This window comes from Oncorhynchus mykiss, chromosome 4, assembly GCF_013265735.2.
Source record: "Oncorhynchus mykiss isolate Arlee chromosome 4, USDA_OmykA_1.1, whole genome shotgun sequence".
Classification (NCBI taxonomy): domain Eukaryota; kingdom Metazoa; phylum Chordata; class Actinopteri; order Salmoniformes; family Salmonidae; genus Oncorhynchus; species Oncorhynchus mykiss.
Window position 1 is genome coordinate 25,451,130 of NC_048568.1, and position 26,558 is coordinate 25,477,687.

The 26,558-nt window shown below is 43.3% G+C and overlaps 1 protein-coding gene across 7 annotated transcripts in view; it reads left to right on the forward strand.

Annotated features, from left to right (window-relative positions):
• LOC110521064 (syntaxin-binding protein 5) overlaps positions 1-26,558 on the forward strand; it is a 137,519-nt gene that overhangs the window by 68,210 nt on the left and 42,751 nt on the right. For all 7 annotated transcript variants that reach the window (XM_036976004.1, XM_036976008.1, XM_036976006.1 and 4 more), the window contains exons 5-7: positions 8,830-8,964; positions 22,925-22,988; positions 24,205-24,288. In XM_036976004.1, coding sequence (XP_036831899.1) covers positions 8,830-8,964; positions 22,925-22,988; positions 24,205-24,288 — 283 coding nt within the window. The remainder of the gene's footprint in view (positions 1-8,829; positions 8,965-22,924; positions 22,989-24,204; positions 24,289-26,558) is intronic.

The window sequence follows — 26,558 nt, forward strand, 5'->3', positions numbered from 1 at the left end:
TTATGTAAAAGAAGGAGAGATATTTTTAGGATGTGCATTCCCCAGTTCCAAACAGATTCTCCTATATTTTTTAATCATAGGAAATGACATCATACAGTACATAACCATTGGCAACCTCAGAATGTGTCAGATCAGTTCATGTTTCATCATTTTTAAATAGTTGATCCAAAAAATCTATCATCTTGGCACTGTAGATTATCATTGCTTAGGAAATGTGTTCGGCCTGCAGCCTCAATTCTTGGGATGTGTCGTGACCACTTAAAGTTGGGATCATCCTAGAGAAGCGTCTTCTCCTTTTCACACTGTTCTGAGCTATAGTTCGAATCAGATTTTGATTATTAGTTACATTGTGTTGTTTTTATTTGGTCATATTGCTTTTTTACTTGTCCATGCAAGTAATTTGTTTATTAGACAAAAATGCTCATGTTAAATCATCTATGATTATCATGAAGCATCACTTGTGTGTTCCAATCTTCATATTACTTTCGCTTTGGTCTTCCAACAACATGCGTGAGGAAACTGCACAATATCCGCTCTGTCATGTGAATAGGGTATGTTCAGTAGCCTGTATCCCAGTATAGCCCCTAATCTGCATCGGATGAGCTCATAAATGCAATGCTGCTACTCAAATAATGTTTCAGAGATATTAAGTTATGATGCTGTGTGTAGCAGTTCATCAAATGTTCGCAGTCAAACAACCAATACTACTGTGCGACTCTGGTTCTTTTCCTGTGTTTGGTCCGGACAGCATTCTCTCCTGCAGCGAACTGCGTTATGGAACTGAAATACTGCGTTATGGAACTGAACTAAAAGTCTTTGTGTATGAACGTGAATTTTGTTTGTGTGCAGGTGTTGTATGGGTGTATTTGAATGTGATCAAGGAAGTGTGTTCTGTGTATTTTAATGTATGTGTGTGTGTGTTATGCGAGACCACCCTTTTTGAGCAAACCATGGTGCATTGTTTAGTGTGCTCCCAAGTGTGGATAGAGTGTTCACACCAGTCCAAACAGACCGAACTAATGCCATGTGTCCACCAGATGCACATGCGTTTTGCCATATGTTGTTATAGCAAGATGTCTAGCCCGTATTTTCCGTACTAGATGCACATGTGCTTTGCAAGGCTGCAGAACGGTTTGCAGCGTGGAGAAAATCATCTTCGTCCTGTTCGACCAATAATTAGAACAGATTTAATTTATTCTCCTATGAAGCTACTGGTTTCATAGGTTGGCAGAGCTAACAACAGACTGGTACTAGGACGCATTACAACATCTAGCTGATTTCATAGGCTGGCAGAACTACCAGCAGACTGCTACCAGGACGCATTACAACATCTAGCTGATTTCATAGGCTAGCAGAACTACCAGCAGACCGCTACCAGGACGCATTACAACATCTAGCTGATTTCATAGACTGGCAGAGCTTCCAACAGACTGGTGCATGACAACGATTCATCTATTTTGTTTCTATTCTTCTGTCACATTAATCTCTAGCAACATCAATAAATTGAACTGGTTGTCGCTGTATACGGTACCGATTTCAAATCATGATGGCATGCTAACAGTTATGTGTGTATTAATTTTGTTGGTTTGCACTACACAAGCGTAGTATTGATGAATTGCGCCAGTGTCATTCTTATCCGGAGTCAAATTTCCAGTCATTCAGATGGTATCTTCTCATCTCTAACTACAAATCAAATCAAATTTTCTAGTTCTGACCATGCAGTAATATCTAACAAGTAATCTAACAATTTCATAACTACCTTTTACACACAAGTGTAAAGGAATGAATAAGAATATGTACATATAAATATATGGATCAGCGATAGCCGAACGGTATAGAGTACAGTCTATACAGTGGGGAGAACAAGTATCTGATACACTGCCGATTTGGCAGATTTTCCTACTTACAAATCATGTAAGTAATTTTTATCATAGGTACACTTCAACTGTGAGAGATGGAATCTAAAACAAAAATGCAGGAAATCACATTGTATGATTTTTAAGTAATTAATTAGCATTTTATTGCATGACATAAGTATTTGATCACCTACCAACCAGTAAGAATTCCAGCTCTCACAGACCTGTTAGTTTTTCTTTAATAAGCCCTCCTGTTCTCCACTCATTACCTGTATTAACTGCCCCTGTTTGAACTCGTTACCTGTATAAAAGACACCTGTCCACACACTCAATCAAACAGACTCCAACCTCTCCACAATGGCCAAGACCAGAGAGCTGTGTAAGGACATCAGGGTTAAATTGTAGACCTGCACAAGGCTGGGATGGGCTACAGGACAACAGGCAAGCAGCTTGGTGAGAAGGCAACAACTGTTGGTGCAATTATTAGAAAATGGAAGAAGTTCAAGAGGACAGTCAATCACCCTCGGTCTGGGGCTCCATGCAAGATCTCACCTCGTGGGGCATCAATGATCATGAGGAAGGTGAGGGATGAGCCCAGAACTACACGGCAGGATCTGGTCAAAGACCTGAAGAGAGCTGGGACCACAGTCTCAAAGAAAACCATTCGTAACACACTACGCCATCATTGATTCAAATCCTGCAGCGCACGCAAGGTTCCCCTGCTCAAGCCAGCGCATGTCCAGGCCTGTCTGAAGTTTGCCAATGACCATATGGATGATCCAGAGGAGGAATGGGAGAAGGTCATGTGGTCTGATGAGACAAAAATAGAGCTTTTTGGTCTAAACTCCACTCGCCGTGTTTGGAGGAAGAAGAAGGATGAGTACAACCCCAAGAACACCATCCCAACCGTGAAGCATGGAGGTGGAAACATCATTCTTTGGGGATGCTTTTCTGCAAAGGGGACAGGACAACTGCACCGTATTGAGGGGAGGATGGATGGTGCCATGTATCGCAAGATCTTGGCCAACACCCTCATTCCCTCAGTAAGAGCATTGAAGATGGGTCGTGGCTGGGTCTTCCAGCATGACAACGACCCAAAACACACAGCCAGGGCAACTAAGAAGCATCTCAAGGTCCTGGAGTGGCCTAGCCAGTCTCCAGACCTGAACCCAATAGAAAATCTTTGGAGGGAGCTGAAAGTCCGTATTGCCCAGCGACAGCCCCGAAACCTGAAGGATCTGGAGAAGGTCTGTATGGAGGAGTGGGCCAAATCCCTGCTGCAGTGTGTGCAAACCTGGTCAAGAACTACAGGAAATGTATGATCTCTGTAATTGCAAACAAAGGTTTCTGTACCAAATATTAAGTTCTGCAGTGGCTCGGGAGGTTGTTGTCCTTGATTATCTTTTTGGCCTTCCTATGACATCGGGTGTAGGTGTAGGTGAACTGGAGGGCAGGTAGTTTGCCCCCGGTGATGCATTGTGCAGACCTCACTACCCTCTGGAGAGCCTTACGGTTGTGGGCGGAGCAGTTGCCGTACCAGGCGGTGATACAGCCCGACAGGATGCTCTCGATTGTGCATCTGTAAAAGTTTGTAACTGTTTTTGGTGACAAGCCAAATTTCTTCAGCCTCCTGAGGTTGCAGAGGCGCTGTTGCACCTTCTTCACCACTCTGTCTGTGTAGGTGGAACATTTCAGTTTGTCCGGGATGTGTATGTCGAGGAACCCAAAACATTCCACCTTCTCCACTACTGTCCCGTTGATGTGAAGAGGGGGGTGTTCCACGATTATCGTTGACGTTGAGTGGTTAATTTCCTGACACCACACTCCAAGGGCCCTCACCTCCTCCCTGTAGGCTGTCTCGTCGTTGTTGGTAATCAAGCCTACCACTGTAGTGTTGTCTGCAAACTTGATGATTGAGTTGGAGGCATGCATGGCCATGTGGTCAGGAGAGGGCTGAGAAAGCACCCTTGTGGGGCCCCAGTGTTGAGAATCAGCGGGGTGGAGATGTTGAACCCTACCCTCACCACCTGGGTGTGAGGACCCAGTTGCACAGGGCGGGTCAAGACCCAGGGTTGCGAGCTTAATGATGAGTTTGGAGGGTATTATGGTGTTAAATGCTGAGCTGTAGTCGATGAACAGCATTCTTACATATGTATTCCCCTTGTCCAGATAGGTTAGGGCAGTGTGCAGTGTGATTGCGATCGCGTTGTATGTGGACCTATTGGGGTGGTAAGCAAATTGGAGTGGGTCTAGGTTTTCAGGTAGGGTGGAGGTGATATGATCCTTGACTAGTCTCTCAAAGCACTTCATGACGACGGAAGTGAGTGCTATAGGGCGAGAGTCATTTAGCTCAGTTACCTTAGCTTTCTTGGGAACAGGAACAATGGTGGCCCTCTTGAAGCATGTGAGAACAGCAGACTGGGATAGGGATTGATTGAATATGTCCGTAAACACACCAGCCAGCTGGTCTGCACATGCTCTGAGGACGCGGCTAGGGAGTTCTTCTGGGCTGGCAGCCTTGCAAGGGTTAACACGTTTAAATGTTTTACTCACATTGGCTGCAGTGAAGGAGAGCCCGCAGGTTTTGGTAGCAGGTCGTGTCGGTGGCACTATATTGTCCTCAAAGCGAGCAAAGAAGTTGTTTAGTTTGTCTGGGAGCAAGACATCGGGATCCGCGACGGGGCTGGTTTTCTTTTTGTAGTCTGTGTTTGATTGACTGTAGACCCTGCCACATACCTCTCGTGTCTGAGCCTTTGAATTGCGACTCTACTTCGTCTCTATATACTTCGTCTCTATCAAACTAGCTTGTTTGATTGTCTTGCGGAGAGAATAGCTACACTGTTTGTATTCGGTCATGTTTCCGGTCGGCTTGCCCCGATTAAAAGCAGTGCTTCGCACTTTCAGTTTTGCGTGAATGCTGCCATCAATCCACGTTTTCTGGTTGGAGAAGGTTTTAATAGTCGCCGTGGGTACAACATCACCGATGCACTTGCTAATAAACTCACTCACCGAATCAGCATATACATCAATGTTGTTGTTCGATGCTATCGGGAACATATCCCAGTCCACGTGATCGAAGCAATCTTGAAGCGTGGAATCAGATTGGTCGGACCAGCGTTGAACAGACCTGAGCACGGGCGTTTCCTGTTTTAGTTTCTGTCTATAGGCTTGGAGCTGTAAAATGGAGTTGTGGTCAGATTTGCCGAGCGAGGGAGGGCTTTGTATGCGTTACACCAGAATATGCCAGGGGGCTGTACCGACTCTGATAACGTATCCCAAGTGAGCCATGTTTCCATGAAACAGAGAACGTTACAATCTCTGATGTCTGTCTGGAAGGCAACCCTTGCTCGGATTTCGTCTACCTTGTTGTCAAGAGACTGGACATTGGCGAGTAGTATACTCGGGAGTGGTGGGCGATGTGCCCGTCTACGGGGCCTGACCAGAAGACCGCTCCGTCTGCCCTTTTTGCGGCGCCGTTGTTTTTGGGTCGCTTGCTGGGATCCGATCCATTGTCCTGGGTGGTGGACCAAACAGAGGATCCGCTTCGGGAAAGTCTTATTCCTGGTCATAATGTTGGTAAATTGACGATGCTCTTATATCCAATAGTTCCTCCCGGGTGTATGTAATAAGACTTGGGATTTCCTGGGGTAACAATGGCCGTCATGATCACCTATGCATGTGTGATCTGTTGTGTGTCCTGGAGTGTGTGTTTAAGCATGTGTATGTGTAGGCATGAATGAGTGATTGGGTTGTGTTATGTAAGTATATTGGTGTCCGCGAGTGTTCACCTGCTTTGTGATTTTGTTCGTGTGTGATCAGGGGCGGATTGGCCATCTGGCATTTCGGTCAAAAGGGAAAAATGGGTTGGTGTTTTAGAAATGCCAGGTTCACAGTCCACCCTTGTGTGTATGTGTGTGCGTGCGAGTGTGTGTGTGATGCATGTCGAGCAGCCTGACACCTCTCCTCAAATCCATGAATATATTAATTATACTGCAGAATAGTGGAGTGGAGACAGGAACCAGCTCTACCCAGGTGTGTGTGTGTTTGTGTACAGTCTGACAGTATGCACTGCTTCTCACTACTGCCCTGCAGCCAGAAAGACACTGAGATACAGAGAGGGAGAGGGAGAGAGAGAGAAAAACACCCAGAGAAAGAGAGGGGGAGGAGGGGGATTGGATTTGGGGAGTAAGTGAAAAAATATCATCTAAAAGATGGACACGGGAAGAGAGAGAGTAAGGGAGAGGGGAAGATTGGATGGGAAGAAAATGAGAGGGAGAGCTGTGTGTACAGCCGTGTGCATGTGTGAGAGGTGTGTGACGTTTAAGATGAGGGAGGAACATTTTTGGGGGCCTTATAGTCCATTACAGCATGTTGGATGATTGTCATTCGTAGTCCATTCACCCACCTCAATGTAACATCAATAGGTTAAGGATACTACATGATACTCTAATTTTCCCTATACCCATCATGAGGTTACTACAACCTAGCCTATGAATGTAAGTTTACAACAAAGGTGCTCAGGTCAAGAGGAACATTTAGAGTAATCTAGTTGATTTCGGGTGTAATCATTAGTCCAATAGTTGCAAACGAGAGTTTGTATTAGACACATTCTGATATTTTTTATCTCCGTTTCGTTCTGTTTAAGAAACTTTTTTTTCTACAGAATCAGCTAAATGAATTCACCCCTGATCACACACAAACACAGTTCACTTTCATAGCAGCCACATACAAACAGCATGATCATTTTCTCTCACCTTTTCTTTTCGCTTGTGGACGTCCGTGCACAACACCAGGATGTCTGTGAACAGGCAAAAAAAAAAACTTTCCAAGCAAACCGTCATATCATAACTGCTAACCACTACACACATTGTTGTCAACATATTCAACATAGCTAGAATTAACGCGTTAGTAAACCCGCTTCAATCATGCAGTACAGTGTACAGACAGCAAGCATTTTAGCAGGTGGCAATGAATTAATAAAACCAAAAACTTACCTCAACTTGGAAGATATCCAGTGTTGTATAGCCATAGCCAGCTAGCTAACAAAGCATCCCTCTCTGTTTGAGCTGGGTATTTCAGTCGGCTAAACTAGCTAGCTGCATTTACAAGCTAAGTGAAAATGAAAAAAATGCAATGAAATCTCTCTCTCACTTCTCCTTCATTTTGAAAGAAATTAATTTGTTCAAAACTGTTCAACTATTGTCTTTCTTTCTCTTTTAGTCAACTATTCACCACATAAATGCACTGCTAGCTAGCAGTGCTACTCTTTCAGTACTATATTAATTATCTGATATTTTAATTGGGTGGACAACATGTCAGTTCATGCTGCAAGAGCTCTGATAGGTTGGAGGATGTCCTCCGAAGTTGTCATAATTACTGTGTAAGTCTATGGAAGGGGATGAGAACCATGAGCCTCCTAGGTTTTGTATTGAAGTCAATGTACCCAGAAGAGGACAGAAAGAAGCTGTCCTCTGGCTACACTGTGGTGCTACCCTACAGAGTGCTGTTGAGGCTACTTTAGACCTTCATTCCAAAACAATGTGTTTTCATCATTTCTTTGGTGACATTAATATATTTGGTATAGTTTTATGTAAAAAGGATAACTTTTTAAATGTTTCACTATTTTTATTTTTATAAAATACATTGAGGAGGATGGTCCTCCCCTTCCTCCTCTGAGGAACCTCCACTGGTGTGTATGTGCATGCATGTGTGTCCAGTTCAACAGAACCGGATGATACTCATGTTCATGAGTTGTGTATCATACGTCATTGGGGCCCCTTGACTAGTCAGGGAACGACAGGGATGAGCAGAGCCTATGGAACAGGACCACTTTAGGGGCTCTTGTTCCAATCCCTGTAGCCAACAGGGCAGAACCAGGCCCAGACAGACAAAGAGAAGGAGAAGGAGAGAGAGAGAGAGAGAGAAAGAGGAGAGGGAGAGAGAGTGGAAGAGAGACAGAGGATAGAGGGAGAGGGAGGGGAGGGAGAGAGAGTGGAAAAGATAGAGAGCAAAAAAGGGAGGAGAGATAGGACATGGATAATGATGGGTGGTCCAGGGATGGTGTGATTCGTCATACATACAGCCCATGATTTTCATGTTAAAACTCTCAAATGGCTGCAGTGTGCATTTTTGAAGATCATTTTTGGATCAGATGTGGGCTTGAATCCTACTTAGTGGTTGACTAACTCCTCTTCATTCACCATTTGATACCCAACCCTTAGCTAACTCTTCAATAATGCTATTTATTCTACTTCCTCTCCTCTTTCCTCTCCCTCCTTCCCTGGGGGAGTGTGATTCTGGTCAGAAGTGATGTGTTCAGGTATATCAGGCCTGGTTTGATGACTGAGTCGACCCACGTTGTTCCTTTTTTATTCATGAAGCACCATTAGGAAGTCTTGAAGGGCTTCTTTTAAGGTGCTGATTCCAGGTCAAAATTACTAGTTGGGGATAGATGACCATTGGGACCTAGGTAGAGACTGATAGGGTGTTCATAGGCTTTTAACCATTCATTAAACTACATCTAGATGGATGAATGAATGGATGGATTGATGGCTGAAGGACAAGTGGAATGATTGGACGAAGTGATGAAAGGTAGAAGATGAACCATTGATGAAAGGTAGAGAAGGAGGGAAGGAAGAGTAATATGTGTTCTGGTCCAGTCCTCTCCTCTCGAATCAGTCCGGTAATTAGGTGCCCAATAGAGTTTTAAACACCTCTACCGTCACCTTGGTCTTAGCTCAGCATTATTTATCTCACTGTAGAAATCAATACACACTGAGGAAGATTCTTAATCTACACAGTTTCTGTGTTGTAAAATGCAAATCAGTTATCACCAGCAATATCCTTCTGTCTTTCTTTTTTTCTCTCTGTCTAATACTATTACTTTTACTCCCTCTCTGTGTCTCTATCTCTCTGTCTCTATCTCTCTCTTAGCTCCTACATAAATGTTCTCTCTTTTTTCTCTGTTTTCCAGGATCACATTCGTCCACCTGCCATTCCAGAGTAAATGGCTGTACATCGGCACAGAGAAAGGAAACATCCACATCGTCAACGTGGAGTCGTTCACACTCTCAGGCTACGTCATCATGTGGAACAAAGCCATCGAACTGTGAGTGGAGCTTACACTGGTGGAATGGAGAGCCCTATCAAAGAACATCTTACAGTTGTAGGATCTTAATTTGATCACTCTTTTGTTGCTGAGACTTTTCAGTGCGGGAAATGCAGATGAACTTCATGATTTACATAAATTCACTGAAAATCCATACTGACACACGGTTATATAAACAGTATTGCACTTTTATTGTAGCCTACTCAAGCAAAATTATGGAATCAATATTCAAATCCTGTTGCTACAGGATTATTTTGCTGTGACAATATAGGTCAAATTCAGATCCTACATCTGTAGTCTCTCTAGACTTAATCCACAACTGGTGGCTTTACTAACCGCAGTTGTGAAGGAGAAAGGATGTGAATCACTAGTTCTGAATCTTAGTTACTAGACCTCTTCAACACTAGTATTAAGACACTGCTATTTCACAGGGTGTTTGTGTTGCTGTTGACATACCTCATGTTGTTTCTGCTCTAGAGCTCTTGCATAATTCACTCGTGACCTTTTTAGCATTTTCCTCATCCTGTCTCTTCCTGTCTCATAGTGAGGGATGGAACAGGTGTCTCTTAAGATCAGTGTTGGCCATGTACAGATGTCCTGTGTCAACAGTGCTGAGGGGAAAGGGAGAAGGAAAGTAGAGGAGAGGGGAAGGGGGAGGGGAGAGGAGATGAGACAGGCAAGAAAAAGAGAGAAGAGGAAGAGAGGATAGGAAAGAGTCTGGGGTTGATAGAGGAGGGTGGGGGTTTAGGAGAGGTGAAGGGTAGACGAGAGGAAGGAGAGAGGAAGTAGAGAAATAGAAGGAGGTCGGGGGTAGACAAGTAGGAGAGAGGTATAGGTGGGTTACAAGGAAGGAAGTAGTGTGAATGGGTGACAGTATGGGTCTCTAAGGAGTCGTGCCTGCCAGTCCTGAAGCTGCCATGGTATTTCCAGACTAAAGGTGTGTGTGTGTGTGTGTGTGTGTGTGTGTGTGTGTGTGTGTGTGTGTGTGTGTGTGTGTGTGTGTGTGTGTGTGTGTGTGTGTGTGTGTGTGTGTGTGTGTGTGTGTGTGTGTGTGTGTGTGGCCCATATCCAGTCCTGATGACAACAGTATTTCTGCACACAAAGGCTTTATGATTATACAGGAGCTTCAGATGGCACTTTCTCTCTCCTTCTATCTCTCCCTTCTCTCTCTCTGTACCTCTCTTTTCTGTCTCATCTTATTGTGGGCTGCGGGTATGCAAGGTACCTCTCCTGCCTTTATCTTCTCCTATTGTCCTCTTTGGAGCTGTCATCAGAGAGGGACTGTGGAGTGGGCGGCTCAGAGACAATGTGCTCTCTATTTTACACCACCTCAGTATCACACTGCATAGAAAGAAATACACCCAAGCAGAGCACAGAACATTACAGAGTGGAACAGAACACTGTCAAGAAGATTACCAGGACGTACTGCAGCACTCAGTACTATAGCAGAACACCGTCAAGAAGATTACCAGGACGTACTGCAGCACTCAGTACTATAGCAGAACACTGTCAAGAAGATTACCAGGATGTACTGCAGCACTCAGTACTATAGCAGAACACTGTCAAGAAGATTACCAGGACGTACTGCAGCACTCAGTACTATAGCAGAACACTGTCAAGAAGATTACCAGGACGTACTGCAGCACTCAGTACTATAGCAGAACACCGTCAAGAAGATTACCAGGACGTACTGCAGCACTCAGTACTATAGCAGAACACTGTCAAGAAGATTACCAGGACGTACTGCAGCACTCAGTACTATAGCAGAACACCGTCAAGAAGATTACCAGGACGTACTGCAGCACTCAGTACTATAGCAGAACACCGTCAAGAAGATTACCATGACGTACTGCAGCACTCAGTACTATAGCAGAACACTGTCAAGAAGATTACCAGGACGTACTGCAGCACTCAGTACTATAGCAGAACACTGTCAAGAAGATTACCAGGACGTACTGCAGCACTCAGTACTATAGCAGAACACCGTCAAGAAGATTACCAGGACGTACTGCAGCACTCAGTACTATAGCAGAACACTGTCAAGAAGATTACCAGGACGTACTGCAGCACTCAGTACTATAGCAGAACACTGTCAAGAAGATTACCAGGACGTACTGCAGCACTCAGTACTATAGCAGAACACTGTCAAGAAGATTACCAGGACGTACTGCAGCACTCAGTACTATAGCAGAACACTGTCAAGAAGATTACCAGGACGTACTGCAGCACTCAGTACTATAGCAGAACACTGTCAAGAAGATTACCAGGACGTACTGCAGCACTCAGTACTATAGCAGAACACTGTCAAGAAGATTACCAGGACGTACTGCAGCACTCAGTACTATAGCAGAACACTGTCAAGAAGATTACCAGGACGTACTGCAGCACTCAGTACTATAGCAGAACACCGTCAAGAAGATTACCAGGACGTACTGCAGCACTCAGTACTATAGCAGAACACTGTCAAGAAGATTACCAGGACGTACTGCAGCACTCAGTACTATAGCAGAACACCGTCAAGAAGATTACCAGGACGTACTGCAGCACTCAGTACTATAGCAGAACACTGTCAAGAAGATTACCAGGACGTACTGCAGCACTCAGTACTATAGCAGAACACTGTCAAGAAGATTACCAGGACGTACTGCAGCACTCAGTACTATAGCAGAACACTGTCAAGAAGATTACCAGGACGTACTGCAGCACTCAGTACTATAGCAGAACACCGTCAAGAAGATTACCAGGACGTACTGCAGCACTCAGTACTATAGCAGAACACTGTCAAGAAGATTACCAGGACGTACTGCAGCACTCAGTACTATAGCAGAACACTGTCAAGAAGATTACCAGGACGTACTGCAGCACTCAGTACTATAGCAGAACACTGTCAAGAAGATTACCAGGACGTACTGCAGCACTCAGTACTATAGCAGAACACCGTCAAGAAGATTACCAGGACGTACTGCAGCACTCAGTACTATAGCAGAACACTGTCAAGAAGATTACCAGGACGTACTGCAGCACTCAGTACTATAGCAGAACACTGTCAAGAAGATTACCAGGACGTACTGCAGCACTCAGTACTATAGCAGAACACTGTCAAGAAGATTACCAGGACGTACTGCAGCACTCAGTACTATAGCAGAACACTGTCGTTCAGTTCGGTTCTGTTTTAGTTTAGTAATATGTGGAGAAAAGACCCAAGTACTTGTAGGTAACAGTAAGGTATTGTCATGTCTTTACTATCACTAAATGTGAAGACTGTTATTTTATCAAATCAATTCTCTATGTGTAATTATTATTACGTGATTAAACTAATCATGTAAACTTAATTAACTAGGAAGTTGGGGCACCAAGGAAAATGTTGATTTACAGAGGTATAATTTTCCAAATATAACTCTTCAGATATTTTTATGTCTGATTGATTAGCCATTCTCATGAATGTATTATTATTACCTTGTTAGTCTCATTTTTTAAATTTTTAAATTTCACCTTTATTTAACCAGGTAGGCAAGTTGAGAACAAGTTCTCATTTACAATTGCGACCTGGCCAAGATAAAGCAAAGCAGTTCAACACATACAACGACACAGAGTTACACATGAAGTAAAACAGACATACAGTCAATAATACAGTATAAACAAGTCTATATACGATGTGAGCAAATTAGGTGAGATAAGGGAGGTAAAGGCAAAAAAAAGAGGCCATGGTGGCAAAGTAAATACAACATAGCAGGTAAAACACTGAAATTGTAGATGTGCAGTGGAAGAATGTGCAAAGTCCAAACGTCGTAAAGTTCTGCATGAACAAACGAATAAAATATGAATCAGCAATATTCAAATTTGCTTAATTTTTTATTTACTAACTAACTAAATAATCACAGAAATACACAACAAACTGTAGATATGTCACGCCCTGACCCTAGATAGCTTTTTATGTCTCTATTTTTGGTTTGATCTGGGTGTGATTTGGGTGGGCATTCTATGTTCATGTTTCTATGTTTTCGATTTCTTTGTGTTTGGCCAGGTATGATTCTCAATCAGGGAGAGCTGTCTATCGTTGTCTCTGATTGGGAATCATACGTAGGTAGCTTTTTTCCCTCCTTCTGTGTGGGATCTTGATCTTTGTTTGTGTGCAGTTAGTTTGCACAAGGAAGCTGTTTAGTCGTTGTTTTCTTTATTGTTTTGTTTTGTCTAAAGTTTAACTTCAGTAATAAATATTATGTGGAACTCAAGGAACGCTGTGCCTTGGTCTCATCCTCCCGACGACAGCCGTTACAAGATATTGGTTACTAACAATGATAGAAAAGTCCCTAGTGGGCTAAGCCGATATGACAGCTTGGTAGACAAAAGGAAATGGGTGGGACTGAGAGAGCGGGAAAGACAAATTGGATTCATTACACACAGTCTATAATTATATTAATTGAAATGCCAATCCTTTGCACATGAACGGCCGCTCTTTCGAGAATAATTGCAATGTATATATATTTACGCCCATATGTCGTTGTTGTCTTCTCTGTTGGAATCCTTGATCGTCCTGTAGGGTTAATCAGAGTCTCTGGTTAACTTTCCTAGAAGTCACAATGTCTTTCGTGGTTGTAGGTGGTTAGAATGTATGCTTCAGAGTACCACTCAGACATATTCTCATAGAATAGATGCTTTGGCGGTTGACAGTATTCTCGTTCTAGACTTACATCATTTCTAGCTGCTGACTGGTAATAAAACATCTAAGATTTGCTCTTATTCTATAGGGATCGATATTCTCAGAGTTTAATCAGCGAGTATTATCCTCTGTCGAACAAGGGCGGTTCTATGACTTTCGAAAATGTAGGAATGGTCCGTGGACACTAAAGGGACAGTTATGACAAGTGTTTCATTTGGTGATCTCAAGAAGGACAGGAAATTATAATTAATTACCATAACGCAACGTTTCCTATTCATTAAAATCGCAAATGAAATGAAATAAATATATTGAAACACAAGCTTAGCCTTTTGTTAACAACACTGTCATCTCAGATTTTCAAAATATGCTTTAACCAAAGCTACACAAGCATTTGTGTAAGAGTATTGATAGCCTAGCATAGCATTAAGCCTAGCATTCAGCAGGCAACATTTTCACAAAAACAAGAAAAGCATTCAAATAAAATAATTTACCTTTGAAGAACTTCAGATGTTTTCAATGACGAGACTCTCGGTTAGATAGCAAATGTTCATTTTTTCCAAAAAGATTATTTGTGTAAGAGAAATAACTCCGTTTTGTTCATCACGTCTGGCTAGGGAAAAAAACGAAAATGCAGTCACTTACAACGCCAAACTTTTTTCCAAATTAGCTCCATAATATCGACAGAAACATGGCAAACGTTGTTTAGAATCAATCCTCAAGGTGTTTTTCACAATTCTATTCGATGAAAAATCATTCCTGGCAGTCGGTTTCTCATCAGAGTCAAACGGAAAAATACTGCGGCTGGAGATTACGCAATGATTGCGACGGAGGATACCAAGCGACCACCTGGTAAATGTAGTCTCTTATGGTCAATCTTCCAATGATATGCCTACAAATACGTCACAATGCTGCAGACGCCTTGGAGAAAACTTGGAAAAGGTAAGCTGACTCCTAGCTCCTCCACAGCCATATAAGGAGTCATTGGCATGAGGCGGTTTCAAATAATGCGGCACTTCCTGATTGTATTTTTATCTGGGTTTTTTCTGTAACATCAGTTCTGTGGCACTCACAGACAATATATTTGCAGTTTTGGAAACGTCAGAGTGTTTTCTTTCCAAAGCTGTCAATTATATGCATAGTCAAGCATCTTTTCGTGACAAAATATATTGTTTAAAACGGGAACTTTTTTCATCCAAAAATTAAACCAGTTATCACCCTCCCTGTAGTCTTAGAACTACCCATCCCGGATCCGGTATATTTGTCATCAGCAACACTGAATAGCATAGCGCAACAGTCAACAAATATTACTAGAAAATATTCATATTCATGAAATCACAAGTGAAATATAGCGAAACACAGCTTAGCCTTTTGTTAATCACTCTGTCGTCTCATATTTTGAAATTATGCTTTACAGCAAAAGCAATACAAGTGTTTGTGTAAGTTTATCGATAGCCTAGCATAGCATTATGTACACTTAGCATCAGGAAGCTTGGTCACGAAAATCAGAAAAGCAATCAAATTAACCGTTCACCTTTGATGATCTTCGGATGTTTTCACTTACGAGACTCCCAGTTAGACAGCAAATGTTCCTTTTGTTCCATAAAGATATTTTTTATATCCAAATACCTCCGTTAGTTTGGTGTGTTATGCCCAGGAATCCACCGGAAATAGCGGTCACGACAACGCAGACAAAAAAAAAACAGAAACATGGCAAACATTTTTTATAATCAATCCTCAAGGTGTTTTTCAAAAATCTATTCGATAATATATCAACCGGGACAGTTGGCTTTTCACTAGGATCGGGAGGAACAATGGCCGACTCTCTCTTTTGCGCAAAAATCACTCTGAAAGCCCCCACCTGACCACTTACGTAATGTGGTCGTTCACGCTCATTCTTCAAAATAAAGGCCTGAAACTATGTCGAAAGGCTGTAGACACCTTAGGGAAGCCATAGAAAAAAGGAATCTGGTTGATATCCCTTTCAATGGTCAATAGGGATTCATAGGAACACAGAGCTTTCAAAATAAGAGTCACTTCCTGATTGGATTTTTCTCAGGCTTTTGCCTGCAATATCAGTTCTGTTATATTCACAGACAATATTTATACAGTTTTGGAAACTTTAGAGTGTTTTCTATCCTAAGCTAAAAATTATATGCATATTCTAGCATCTGGTCCTGAGAAATAGGCCATTTACTTTGGGAACGTTATTTTCCCAAAAATAAAAATAGTGCCCCCTAGCTTCAAGAGACCAGTCATCACCTTCCCTGTAGTCATCACTTAAACCAGTCATCACCCTCCCTGTAGTCATCACATAAAGTTACACTGTGTGTGTTTGACTCACTTCTGTGTACTGAGCTACTTTACCAGGAACTGCTGACCACACACACACACCCACTATGACACACAGTTCATGTGAACACCAGAGGGTGTCCTCTCTCTCCCTCCCGGCCCTTCCTCCTTTTTATTCTTGTATGTTGCCTCTTGCTGCCCCTGCCTGTCTGTATGTGTGGGTGTCTGTGTGTGTGTTTGTGTGCTCCCTCCCACCTAGTCTCAGCCCACACTGGGTCCTAACTGGGCCTAGAGATCAGGCCCTACTGTACCATCCAAACCTCCTGGCCTGTCGGATGTGATGCTCATGGATAGACCCAGCACTGCCCGTGGGGAGTAATCTATCACCCAGTCCTCCAGGAGACCCAGAGCACTAGAAGAGCTGACCCACCAGTCCTCACACTCCACTCCACCACAGGGGTTGGCTGCAGATTGATTGGCTGAAAATTACAGTCTGAAAGAAAGAATGAATGCCTTGAGATGAATGTCACCCTCTGTGATGAGTTACCCTCTCTGATGAATGTCACCCTCTCTGATGAAAGTCACCTTCTCTGACGAGTCACCCTCTCTGATGAATGTCACCCTCTCTGATGAGTCACCCTCTCTGATGAATGTCAACCTGTCTGATCAGTCACCCTCTCTGATGAGTCACACTCTCTGATGAATGTCACCATCTCTGATAAATGTCACACTGTCTTATGAGTCACCCTGTTTGTTGAATGTCAGACTCTTTGATGAGTCACCCTGTCTGATGAATGTCACCCTCTCTGATGAATGTCACCCTGTCTGAAGAAAGTCACCCACTTTGATGATTCACCCTCTCTAATAAATGTCACCCTATCTGATGAAAGTCACCCTCTCTGATGAGTCACCCTCTCTGATGAATGTCACCATCTCTGATAAATGTCACACTGTCTGATGAGTCACCCTGTTTGATGAATGTGGCCCTCTTTGATAGGTCACACTCTCTGATATGTTCGCCAAAAGAGAGATCAGGGTCCAGAGTAACGCCGAGGTCCTTCTCAGTTTTATTTGAGACGACTGTACAACCATCAAGATTAACCTGTTGAGTGTAGGGGGCAGTATTTTGATGTTTGGATGAAAAACTGCCTATTTCTCAGGCCCAGAATATAGAATATGTATAGAATTGTCAGATTAGGATAGAAAACACTCTAAAGTTTCCAAAACTGTAAAAAAAAAAAAAAAATGAGTATAACAGAACTGATATTGCAGGCAAAAACCTGAGGAAAGTCCAACAAGGATGTGCCTAAGATAAACAAATCTCCCTGTTCCATCGCATGCCTTCCCTCCATTTAAATGGATATCAACCATATTCCTTTCTCTATGGCTTCCAGATGATGTGAACAGTCATTAGACATGGTTTCAGGCTTTTATTCTGAAAAATGAGCGAGAACGATCACATCGCGTCAGTGGATGGGTTTTGCATGCGCAACAGCTTGGAGTAGACATTTTCTCTCTCTCTCCTATTGAAAAAGCTACGGTCCGGTTGAAATATTATTGATTATTTATTGTAAAAACAACCTGAGGATTGATCATAAAAAAATGTTTCTACGAACTTTACGGATACTATTTGGAATTTTTGTCTGCCCCGTCGTGTTCGCTCGAGCCTGTGGATTTCTGAACAAAACCTGCCAACCAAATGGAGGTATTTTGGATATAGAAATAATCTTTATGGAACAAAAGGAACATTTATTGTGCAACTGGGAGTCTCGTGAGTGCAAACACCCGAAGATCATCCAAGGTAAGCGATTAATTGTATTTATTTTCTGACTTTCGTGACCAATCTACTTTGCTGCTAGCTGTTTGTAATGTTTTGTCTGCTGAGAGAGATGTCCGAACATAAACGCTTGGATAGCTTTTGCTGTAAAACTTTTTTGAAATCTGACACTCCAGGTGGAGCTTCTAGCGAGGGCAATTTTTGGGCTCCACCATGTTTCATTGAAATGTACAGCTGTGTGTCATCCGCATGGCAGTGAAAGTTAACATTATGTTTTCGAATGACATCCCCAAGAGGTCAAATATATTGTGAAAACAATAGTGGTCCTAAAACGGAACCTTGAGGAACACCGGAATTTACAGTTGATTTGTCACAAATCAGGACAAACCATTCACAGAGACAAACTGATATCTTTCCGACAGATAAGATCTAAACCAGGCCAGAACTTGTCCGTGTAGACCAATTTGGGTTTCCAATCTCTCCAGAAGAATGTGGTGATCGATGGTATCAAAAGCAGCACTAAGGTCTAGGATGCAGAGCCTCGGTCTGACACCATTAAAAGGTAATTTACAACCTTCACAGGTGCAGTCTCAGTGCTATAATGGGGTCTAAAACCAGACTGAAGTATTTCATATACATTGTTTGTCTTCAGGAAGGCAGTGAGTTGCTGCGCAACAGCTTTTTCAATTTTTTTTGAGAGGAATGGAAGATTCGATTTAGGCCGATAATTTTAAAAATATTCTCTGGGTCAAGGTTAGGCTTTTTTAAGAGAGGATTTATTACTGCCACTTTTAGTGGCACGTTTATTATGTTCAACATAGGAGGGCCAAGCACAGGGAGCAGCTCTTTCAGTAGTTTAGTTGGAATAGGGTATGCAGCTTGATGGTTTAAAGGCCATGATTATTTTCATCATTGTGTCAAGAGATATAGTACTAAAACACTTGAATGTCTCCCTTGATCCTAGGCCCTGGCAGAATTGTGCAGACTCAGGACAACTGAGCCCGTAATTTGCTTGCTAATGATCATGATCTTTTCCTCAAAGAAGTTTATGAATTTATTACTGCTGAAGTGAAAGCCATCCTCTCTTGGGCAATGCTGCTTTTTAGTTAGCTTTGCGACAGTATCAAAAATACATTTCGGATTGTTCTTATTTTCCTCAATTAAATTGGAAAAATAGGATGATCGAGCAGCAGGGAGGGCTCTTCGATACTGCACGGTACTTTCCAAGCTAGTCGGAAGACTTCCAGTTTGGTGTGGCGCCATTTCCGTTCCAATTTCCTACAAGCTTGCTTCAGAGCTCGGGTAATTTCTGTATACCAGGGAGCCAGTTTCTTATGTCAAATGTTTTTAGTTTTTAGGGGTGAAACTGCATCTAGGGTATTGCGCAAGGTCAAATTGAGTTCCTCAGTTAGGTGGTGAACTGAATTTTGTCCTCTGACAATCCATGGATAGGCAGAGGGAGTCTGGAAATGCATCAAGGAATCGTTGGGTTGTCTGAGAATTTATAGCACGACTTTTGATGCTCCTTGGTTGGGGTCTGAGCAGATTATTTGTTGTGATTGCAAACGTAATAAAATGGTGGTCCGATAGTCCAGGATTATAAGGAAAAACATTAAGATCCACAACATTTATTCCATGGGACAAAACTAGGTCCAGAGTATGACTGTGGCAGTGAGTAGGCCTAGAGACATGTTGGACAAAGCCCACTGAGTCGATGATGTCTCCGAAAGCCTTTTGGAGTGGGTCTGTGGACTTTTCCATGTGAATATTACAGTCACCAAAAATTAGAATATTATCTGCTATGACTACAAGGACCGATAGGAATTCAGGGAACTCAGTGAGGAATGCTGTGTATGGCCCTAGAGGCCTGTAAACCGTAGCTATGAAAAATGATTGAGTAGGCTGCACAGAATTCATGACTAGCTCAAAAGACGAAATTGACATTTTTTATCGTAAATGTTAGCAACACCTCCACCTTTGCGGGATGCACGGGAGATATGGTCACTCGTGTAACGAGGAGGTGAGGCCTCATTTAACACAGTAAATTCATCAGGCTTAAAGTTAAGCCAGGTTAAGCAGGTTAAGAGCTTCACGTTCCTTGGTGTCCACATCACCAACAAACTAGAACGGTCCAAACACACCAAGACAGTCGTGAAGAGGGCTCGACAAAGCCTATTCCCCCTCAGGAAACAAAAAATATTTGGCATGGGTCCTGAGATCCTCAAAAGGTTCTACAGCTGCAACATCGAGAGCATTCTGACTGGTTGCATCACTGCCTGGTATGGCAATTGCTCGGCCCCTGATCGCAAGGCACTACAGAGGGTAGTGCGTACGGCCCAGTACATCACTGGTGCTAAGCTGCCTGCCATCCAGGACCTCTAACTAGGCGGTGTCAGAGGAAGGCCCTAAAAATTGTCAAAGACCCCAGCCACCCCAGTCATAGACTGTTCACCTCTACTACCGCATGGCAAGCTGTACCGAAGTACCAAGTCTAGGACAAAAAGGCTACTCAATAGTTTTTACCTCCAAGCCATAAGACTCCTGAACAGGTAATAAAATGGCTACCCAGACTATTTTCATTGTGTGCTCCCCCAACCCCTCTTTTACACTGCTGATACTCTCTGTTTATCATATATGGGCAGTCTCTTTAACTATACATTCATGTACATATGTACATACTACCTCAATTGGGCTGACCAACCAGTGCTCCCGCACGTTGGCTAATCGGGCCATCTGCGTTGTGCCCCGCAACCCACCACCCGCCAACCCCTATTTACACTACTGCTACTCTCTGTTCATCATATATACATAGCCACTTTAACCATATCTACATGTACATACTACCTCAATCAGCCTGACTAACCTGTGTCTGTATGTAGCCTCGCTACTTTCATAGTCTCACTACTGTGTATAGCCTCGCCACTGTTTTTCACTGTCTTTTTACTGTTGTTTTTTAAATCTTTACTTACCTATTGTTCACCTAATGCCTTTTTTTCACTATTGGTTAGAGCCTTCACTATTGGTTAGAGCATTTCACTGTAAGGTCTACACCTGTTGTATTCGGCCCACATGACAAATAAACTTAGATTTTATTTGATTTGATGAAAGTCACCCTATCTGATGAATGTCACCCTGTCTGGTGAATGTCACCCTCTCTGATGAGTCACACTATGATGAATGTCACCCTGTCTGGTGAATGTCACCCTCTCTGATGAGTCACACTAGGATGAATGTCACCCTCTCTGATGAGTCACACTATGATGAATGTCACCCTGTCTCATGAAAGTCACCCTGTCTAATGAATGTCACCCTGTCTGATGAAAGTCACCCTGTCTGATGAAAGTCACCCTGCCTGATGAAAGTCACTCTGTGTGATGAAATTCACCCTGTCTGATGAAAGTTACCCCCCAAGATTCTGCTTTCCTCTTCCATCCCTATTTCTTTCTGTCCCTTCCCCCTCAATGTCACCATCTTTCTCTTACTCCTCTCTTTTGTTAGCACATTTTGATACCTGTGCTTACATTATCCCACCTCCCCCCATACACATAAACAGGTAGTCCTGTTGGCATGTTCCTGGCTAAGGCCCCAGACTAAGGGTTGTTAATGTCATGTTGCCATAGGGGACATTTTCTGTGTGACTGTGTTTCCGCTGTTTCAGTATTGGATGCTTGTGTTCCCTGCAGATGCACCAGCTGTTCGTGTGTGTGTGTGTGTGTGTGTGTGTGTGTGTGTGTGTGTGTGTGTGTGTGTGTGTGTGTGTGTGTGTGTGTGTGTGTGTGTGTGTGTGTGTGTGTCTTTCTCATGGCTTATACAGGGTGTGTGTGTTTGCGTGTGTATGTTGATACTATACATTTGTGATACACACCACAGGACATGGTTGATGGTCTTTGATGGTGTTTGTGTGATATCCGCTATGGGACATTGAGTTTGATGGCATATAGATAGATGGTAGGTGTTGTATTGCATGTGTGATGCATTCAATATGACATTCAAATATATGGGCAGGTGTTATCCATTATGAGAGAAGTCTGTGTGTGGAATTCAGGCCTCTGCACCTTAGATTACTTTCATTCACACACACTTGCATAGGTGTGTGTGTGTGTGTGTGTGTGTGTGTGTGTGTGTGTGTGTGTGTGTGTGTGTGTGTGTGTGTGTGTGTGTGTGTGTGTGTGTGCTTGCCTCTATGTGGTTGCTGCATATTTTCAGGAGGCTGTCTGCACTCTGCACATCCTGGCTCTGTTTCCATGGTGATCCATTCTCCAAATCCTGTGTGTGTGTGTGCATGCGTGCACATGTGCGTGTGTGTGTGTGCAGCAGAGAATGGGTTGGTTTGTAAGTAACAGTGTGACAGTGGCGAGGGGGATTAGATAAATAAACAACTCCAGCTGCAGTAACACTGAGTTAATAACACTATCTGGTTAACACTGATAAATATAGACCCCGGCAACCATGGGCAACATCCCAATTCTCCATAGCCTCCTCTTCTCTCCTCTCCTCTCCTCTCCTCTCCTCTCCTCTCCTCTCCTCTCCTCTCCTCTCCTCTCCTCTCCTCTCCTCTCCTCTCCTCTCCTCTCCTCTCCTCTCCTCTCCTCTCCTCTCCTCTACTTATCGCCTTTCCTTCATGACCTGAGTCATCCCCATCCCCATCCTCATCCTCTATGTTAGCCATGATGGCAGTCTTTGGTATAGGGAGAGGAGAGAGGAGAGAGACACGGAGGAAGAGAGGAGGACTGAGATGGAGATACGGAGATACACATACACACACACATACACACACACTACAGTACACACTCTCACAGGGGACTGACAGCCATCCATCTCTCCCTTCAGTAAGCTCCTGTCTTTGAAAGAGGACTCTCAGGGCTTCAGCAGTCAGCCCGGTCCCGCGATTGCTCTGTTTCAAATTGACTTTGTTCCTTTAGCTGCTCTAAGCTCAAAGTTTATCTTCTCTCTCACTATACGCCTGAGCTATCTATATGATGTGTGGGAACTCTAAACACATCTGTTGTATGTGACATCCCTTTGTTGAGGCTGAGGGGAGTGTCCCTTTGTTGAGGCTGAGAGGAGTGTCCCTTTGATGAGGCTGAGGGGAGTGTGCATTTGATGAGGTTGAGGGGAGTGTCAACTTGATTAGGCTGAGGGGATTGTCCCTTTGATGAGGCTCACCTTTATTTTCTCTTTCCTTCTTTCTCTCTCTCTCTCTCTCTCTCTCTCTCTCTCTCTCTATCTCTAAGATCCTCCAAGGCCCACCCAGGTCCTGTGGTCCACATAAGTGACAACCCCATGGATGAGGGAAAGGTATGGAGTGGCTCTCTGCCCAAAAGTGGTGTACATTACATGTGTGTATCTTTCCTTCTTGTTGTTGAAGAGTGTGGCATGCCACTAATCCTTCTGTAAAGACCTCACACATCGCTTGATTGTTCAGGTCTGACACTTGACATTCATCCTGCCATCTGTCCCTGCCTCCCTACCTCCCTGCCCCTCTCTCTGGATGTAGGTTTAGCCTTTATGAAACATTCAAGCTGGCTGAAGCATTATTTCTCTTGTATTTGAATACACAGATAATCGCTTTTGAAATATGAATGACTTGTCACAACCGCGGCTGTTCAGACGTTTATCTATCATTTATTTATGTTTCAGGACTCGGGGTGCGAGAGGAGCTGAGTTCCAAAGAACAACAAAAAAATATAGACGGAAAAGAATTCCTTATCATTTGAATTTCAATGAAGGCATTAATGAAGGCATTCTTGCACAGAGAGGTTTAAAGGTTCAATGCTGCCGTTTAAAAAAAATCTCAATATCAAATCATTTCTGGGTAACAATTAAGTACCTTACTGTGATTGTTTTTCAATTAAAATAGTCAAAAATAGTCAAAAATAACTTCTTAAGCAAAGAGCCATTTCTCAAGCAATAATTTTGCTAGGACTGTCTGGGAGTGGTCTGAGTGGGGAGGGTAAACCTGAAAATTAGCTGTTATTGAAAGAGAGGTTTGTAACTCTCTTTCTTATTGGTATATTAACTAATTTACCACTTGGTGATGTCACCAGGCTGTGTAAAACTCCATCCCATCAAAATAGGCTGAATTTTATGGAATTTTTTAAACAACTCTTAAGCTCAAAGGGAATTATCATCATGTTAACAATTTCACAGTATTATTCCAAACTCATAGTGTGGAAATATATATAAAACATTGGAAATTCATGTTTTTGACTGCACTGGGCCTTAAAATAAATAGTCCATTGTTTGGGGTATTTTGAAAATATCAACATGGTTTGGTTAACAATAGCCATGAAAAAATGTAACAAAATGCACTTTTATTTACTTGTTGTTATTAACAGTTTAGAACCAAGGTCAAGAGGTGATCAAATAAACTGTGTATCCTGTTTGTCTTCTATTTCATCCCACCATCCAACCGCAGGGTGCCGTGGGAATGTTGAGCGTATTATTCCTTCTCTGATATGTCTGTCCTCACAGGTCCAAATCTCACTGGCTGTCTGTCAATTCTCCCTTCCAGCTCATCATTGGATATGAGGCTGGAATTGTGGTCTTGTGGGATCTGAAATCTAAGAAAGCAGACTACCGCTACACTTACGACGAGGTAGGCACCACCTCCCACAATGCCTTTCAGTACCTCTCTTCCTGTGATCTGGGTAATGCATGAAAATACAAAAAGAGAAATCAAATATTCATGAACTGCTTGATATAAATAGAATAGTGTGTGTGTACTGTATGTGTGCACTGTGTGTGTGCACTGTGTGTGTGTACTGCGTGTGTACTGTGTGTGTACTGTGTGTATACTGTGTGTATACTGTGTGTGCATACTGTGTGTATACTGTGTGTGTACTTTGTGTGTACTGTGTGTATACTGTGTGTATACTGTGTGTGTACTGTGTGTGTACTGTGTGTGTGTATGTGTGTGTGCACTGTGTTTTCCATATGCATTGTTTGCCTTTGAGAGATGACATTAAAAGGGGTTTAGAGTCTGTGAAGGACTAGACATGTAGACCAGGACTGTACCCATACTGAGTTACTGTAAGGTTCTGTATTTATTTTCTTAGTCAACCTTTTGTTCTGTTTCGTTGTGTTCTTGAACGTAGCCCTGTTTCTTTGTGTTCTTGAACGTAGCCCTGTCTTTAATTTTTGTTCATTGGTTTCACCTGTGTTAGTTACTCACCTGGTCTCATCAGCTCCTTATTTAGTCCAGTTCATTCTGTTTGTGCCTTCGTGAAGTATTGTTCATTTTGACTTTACAAAGCCTTTTCCTAGCTCGTTTGTGAGAACCAGTTATAGCCTTCAGTTCTAGTTTTGATTCACCTGCCTGTTTGCCTACCTGTATATGACCATTGCCTGTCTGTGACCACAATTCCTGCCTTCTGCGACGGCAAAATAAACCCCTGCCGCTCTCTGTGCGTGAATCTACAATTTTTTTCTCCCTGAGTGTTCAGTACAGAATACCTCACTTAATAACGGAATGGATTCAGTGGCGCTACAGTGGCGCCTAACCCAGCAAGAGGAGCATATGGAGGAAATCTGCCATCTTTTCCGCCAGCCTATCCCTACTCCTCCGATGCCAGGTATCGTAACCCATAGCCCTTCATTCATATCCATGCCTGGAAAATATGACGTTTCACCTGGGAAATGTCAGGGATTTCTGATGCAATGCAGCAACTACATTGAGCACAACCCCACTAACTTTGCCACCGAAAAGAGCAGGGTGGATTTTGTCTCTACTCACAGACAAAGCCCTGGATTGGGCCACCGCCATATGGACTGCCAACAGCACAGAACTCGGATCCGAGACCCATTTCCACACCCTTTTCAAAGAGGTATTCGATCACTCTCCTTCCGGTCATCCTATCCTCTATGAGGAGACCTCCTCATAGAACTTCAACAAGGACGCAATTCAACTGCCGACTATGCCCTCGAGTTCCGCACCATGGCTGCAGGGAGTGGATGGAATGAGGCTGCTTTACTTACCATCTACCGGAGAGGGCTCAACAGGGAACTTCAGGCAGAGCTGTCCTGTAGAGGTGACCTTCAGGATTTAAATCAACACAGTCGTATGTCCATCTTCATCGACCACCTCATCGCCGACCGCCGAAGAACTCTGCCACCCAGGAACACGAAACCTTCTCTTTCCATGATTCCATCATCCTGTACGAGTCTTCCAGAGCCCATGCAGTTGGGCCACGCTCCTCTCCCGTGTATCGAACATCAAAGGCGGATCCAAGAAGGGCTCTAGAAGGCTTGATAGATTCGGGAGCAGCAGGTCATTTTATCCATCACCAGCTAGTACAAGAGCTTGACATTGATCTAATACCTGTCAACCCTCCCTTAAGGATTAACACACTGGATGGGCAGCCATTGGGCACGGGCTTCATTATGCACCTGACACAGAGCGTCACGCTCCAGAGTCTTCCACACAGAAACCATTCAACTCATGGAACTCTCATCCCCCAAACAGCCACTTATCCCCGGACACCCCTGGCTTTGTCGTCACAACCTTGCCATCACGTGGTGGTGAACTACTGTCCTGGTCTTCTACCTGCTTCACCAGTTGTCTCAGCCTACCCTGCAGTGCCACCACCATTGGACTCTGCCTCTGCCATCTGAACACACCCAGTACAGCAATGTCTTCAGCAAAATCAAGGCCTCCTCTCTGCCACAACATCGCCCAGGAGACTGTGCTATTGACTTACTCCCTGGAGTGTCCCCACCGAAGGGCTGTGTTTTCCCCCTATCTATCCTGGAAAATGAGGCAATGGAGAACTACATTGATTACACTCAAACAGTTTAATTCGTCCTTCTTCCCCGGCTGCGTCCAGCTTCTTTGTTGGAAAGAAGTACAGTGGTCTCCGTCCATGTGTT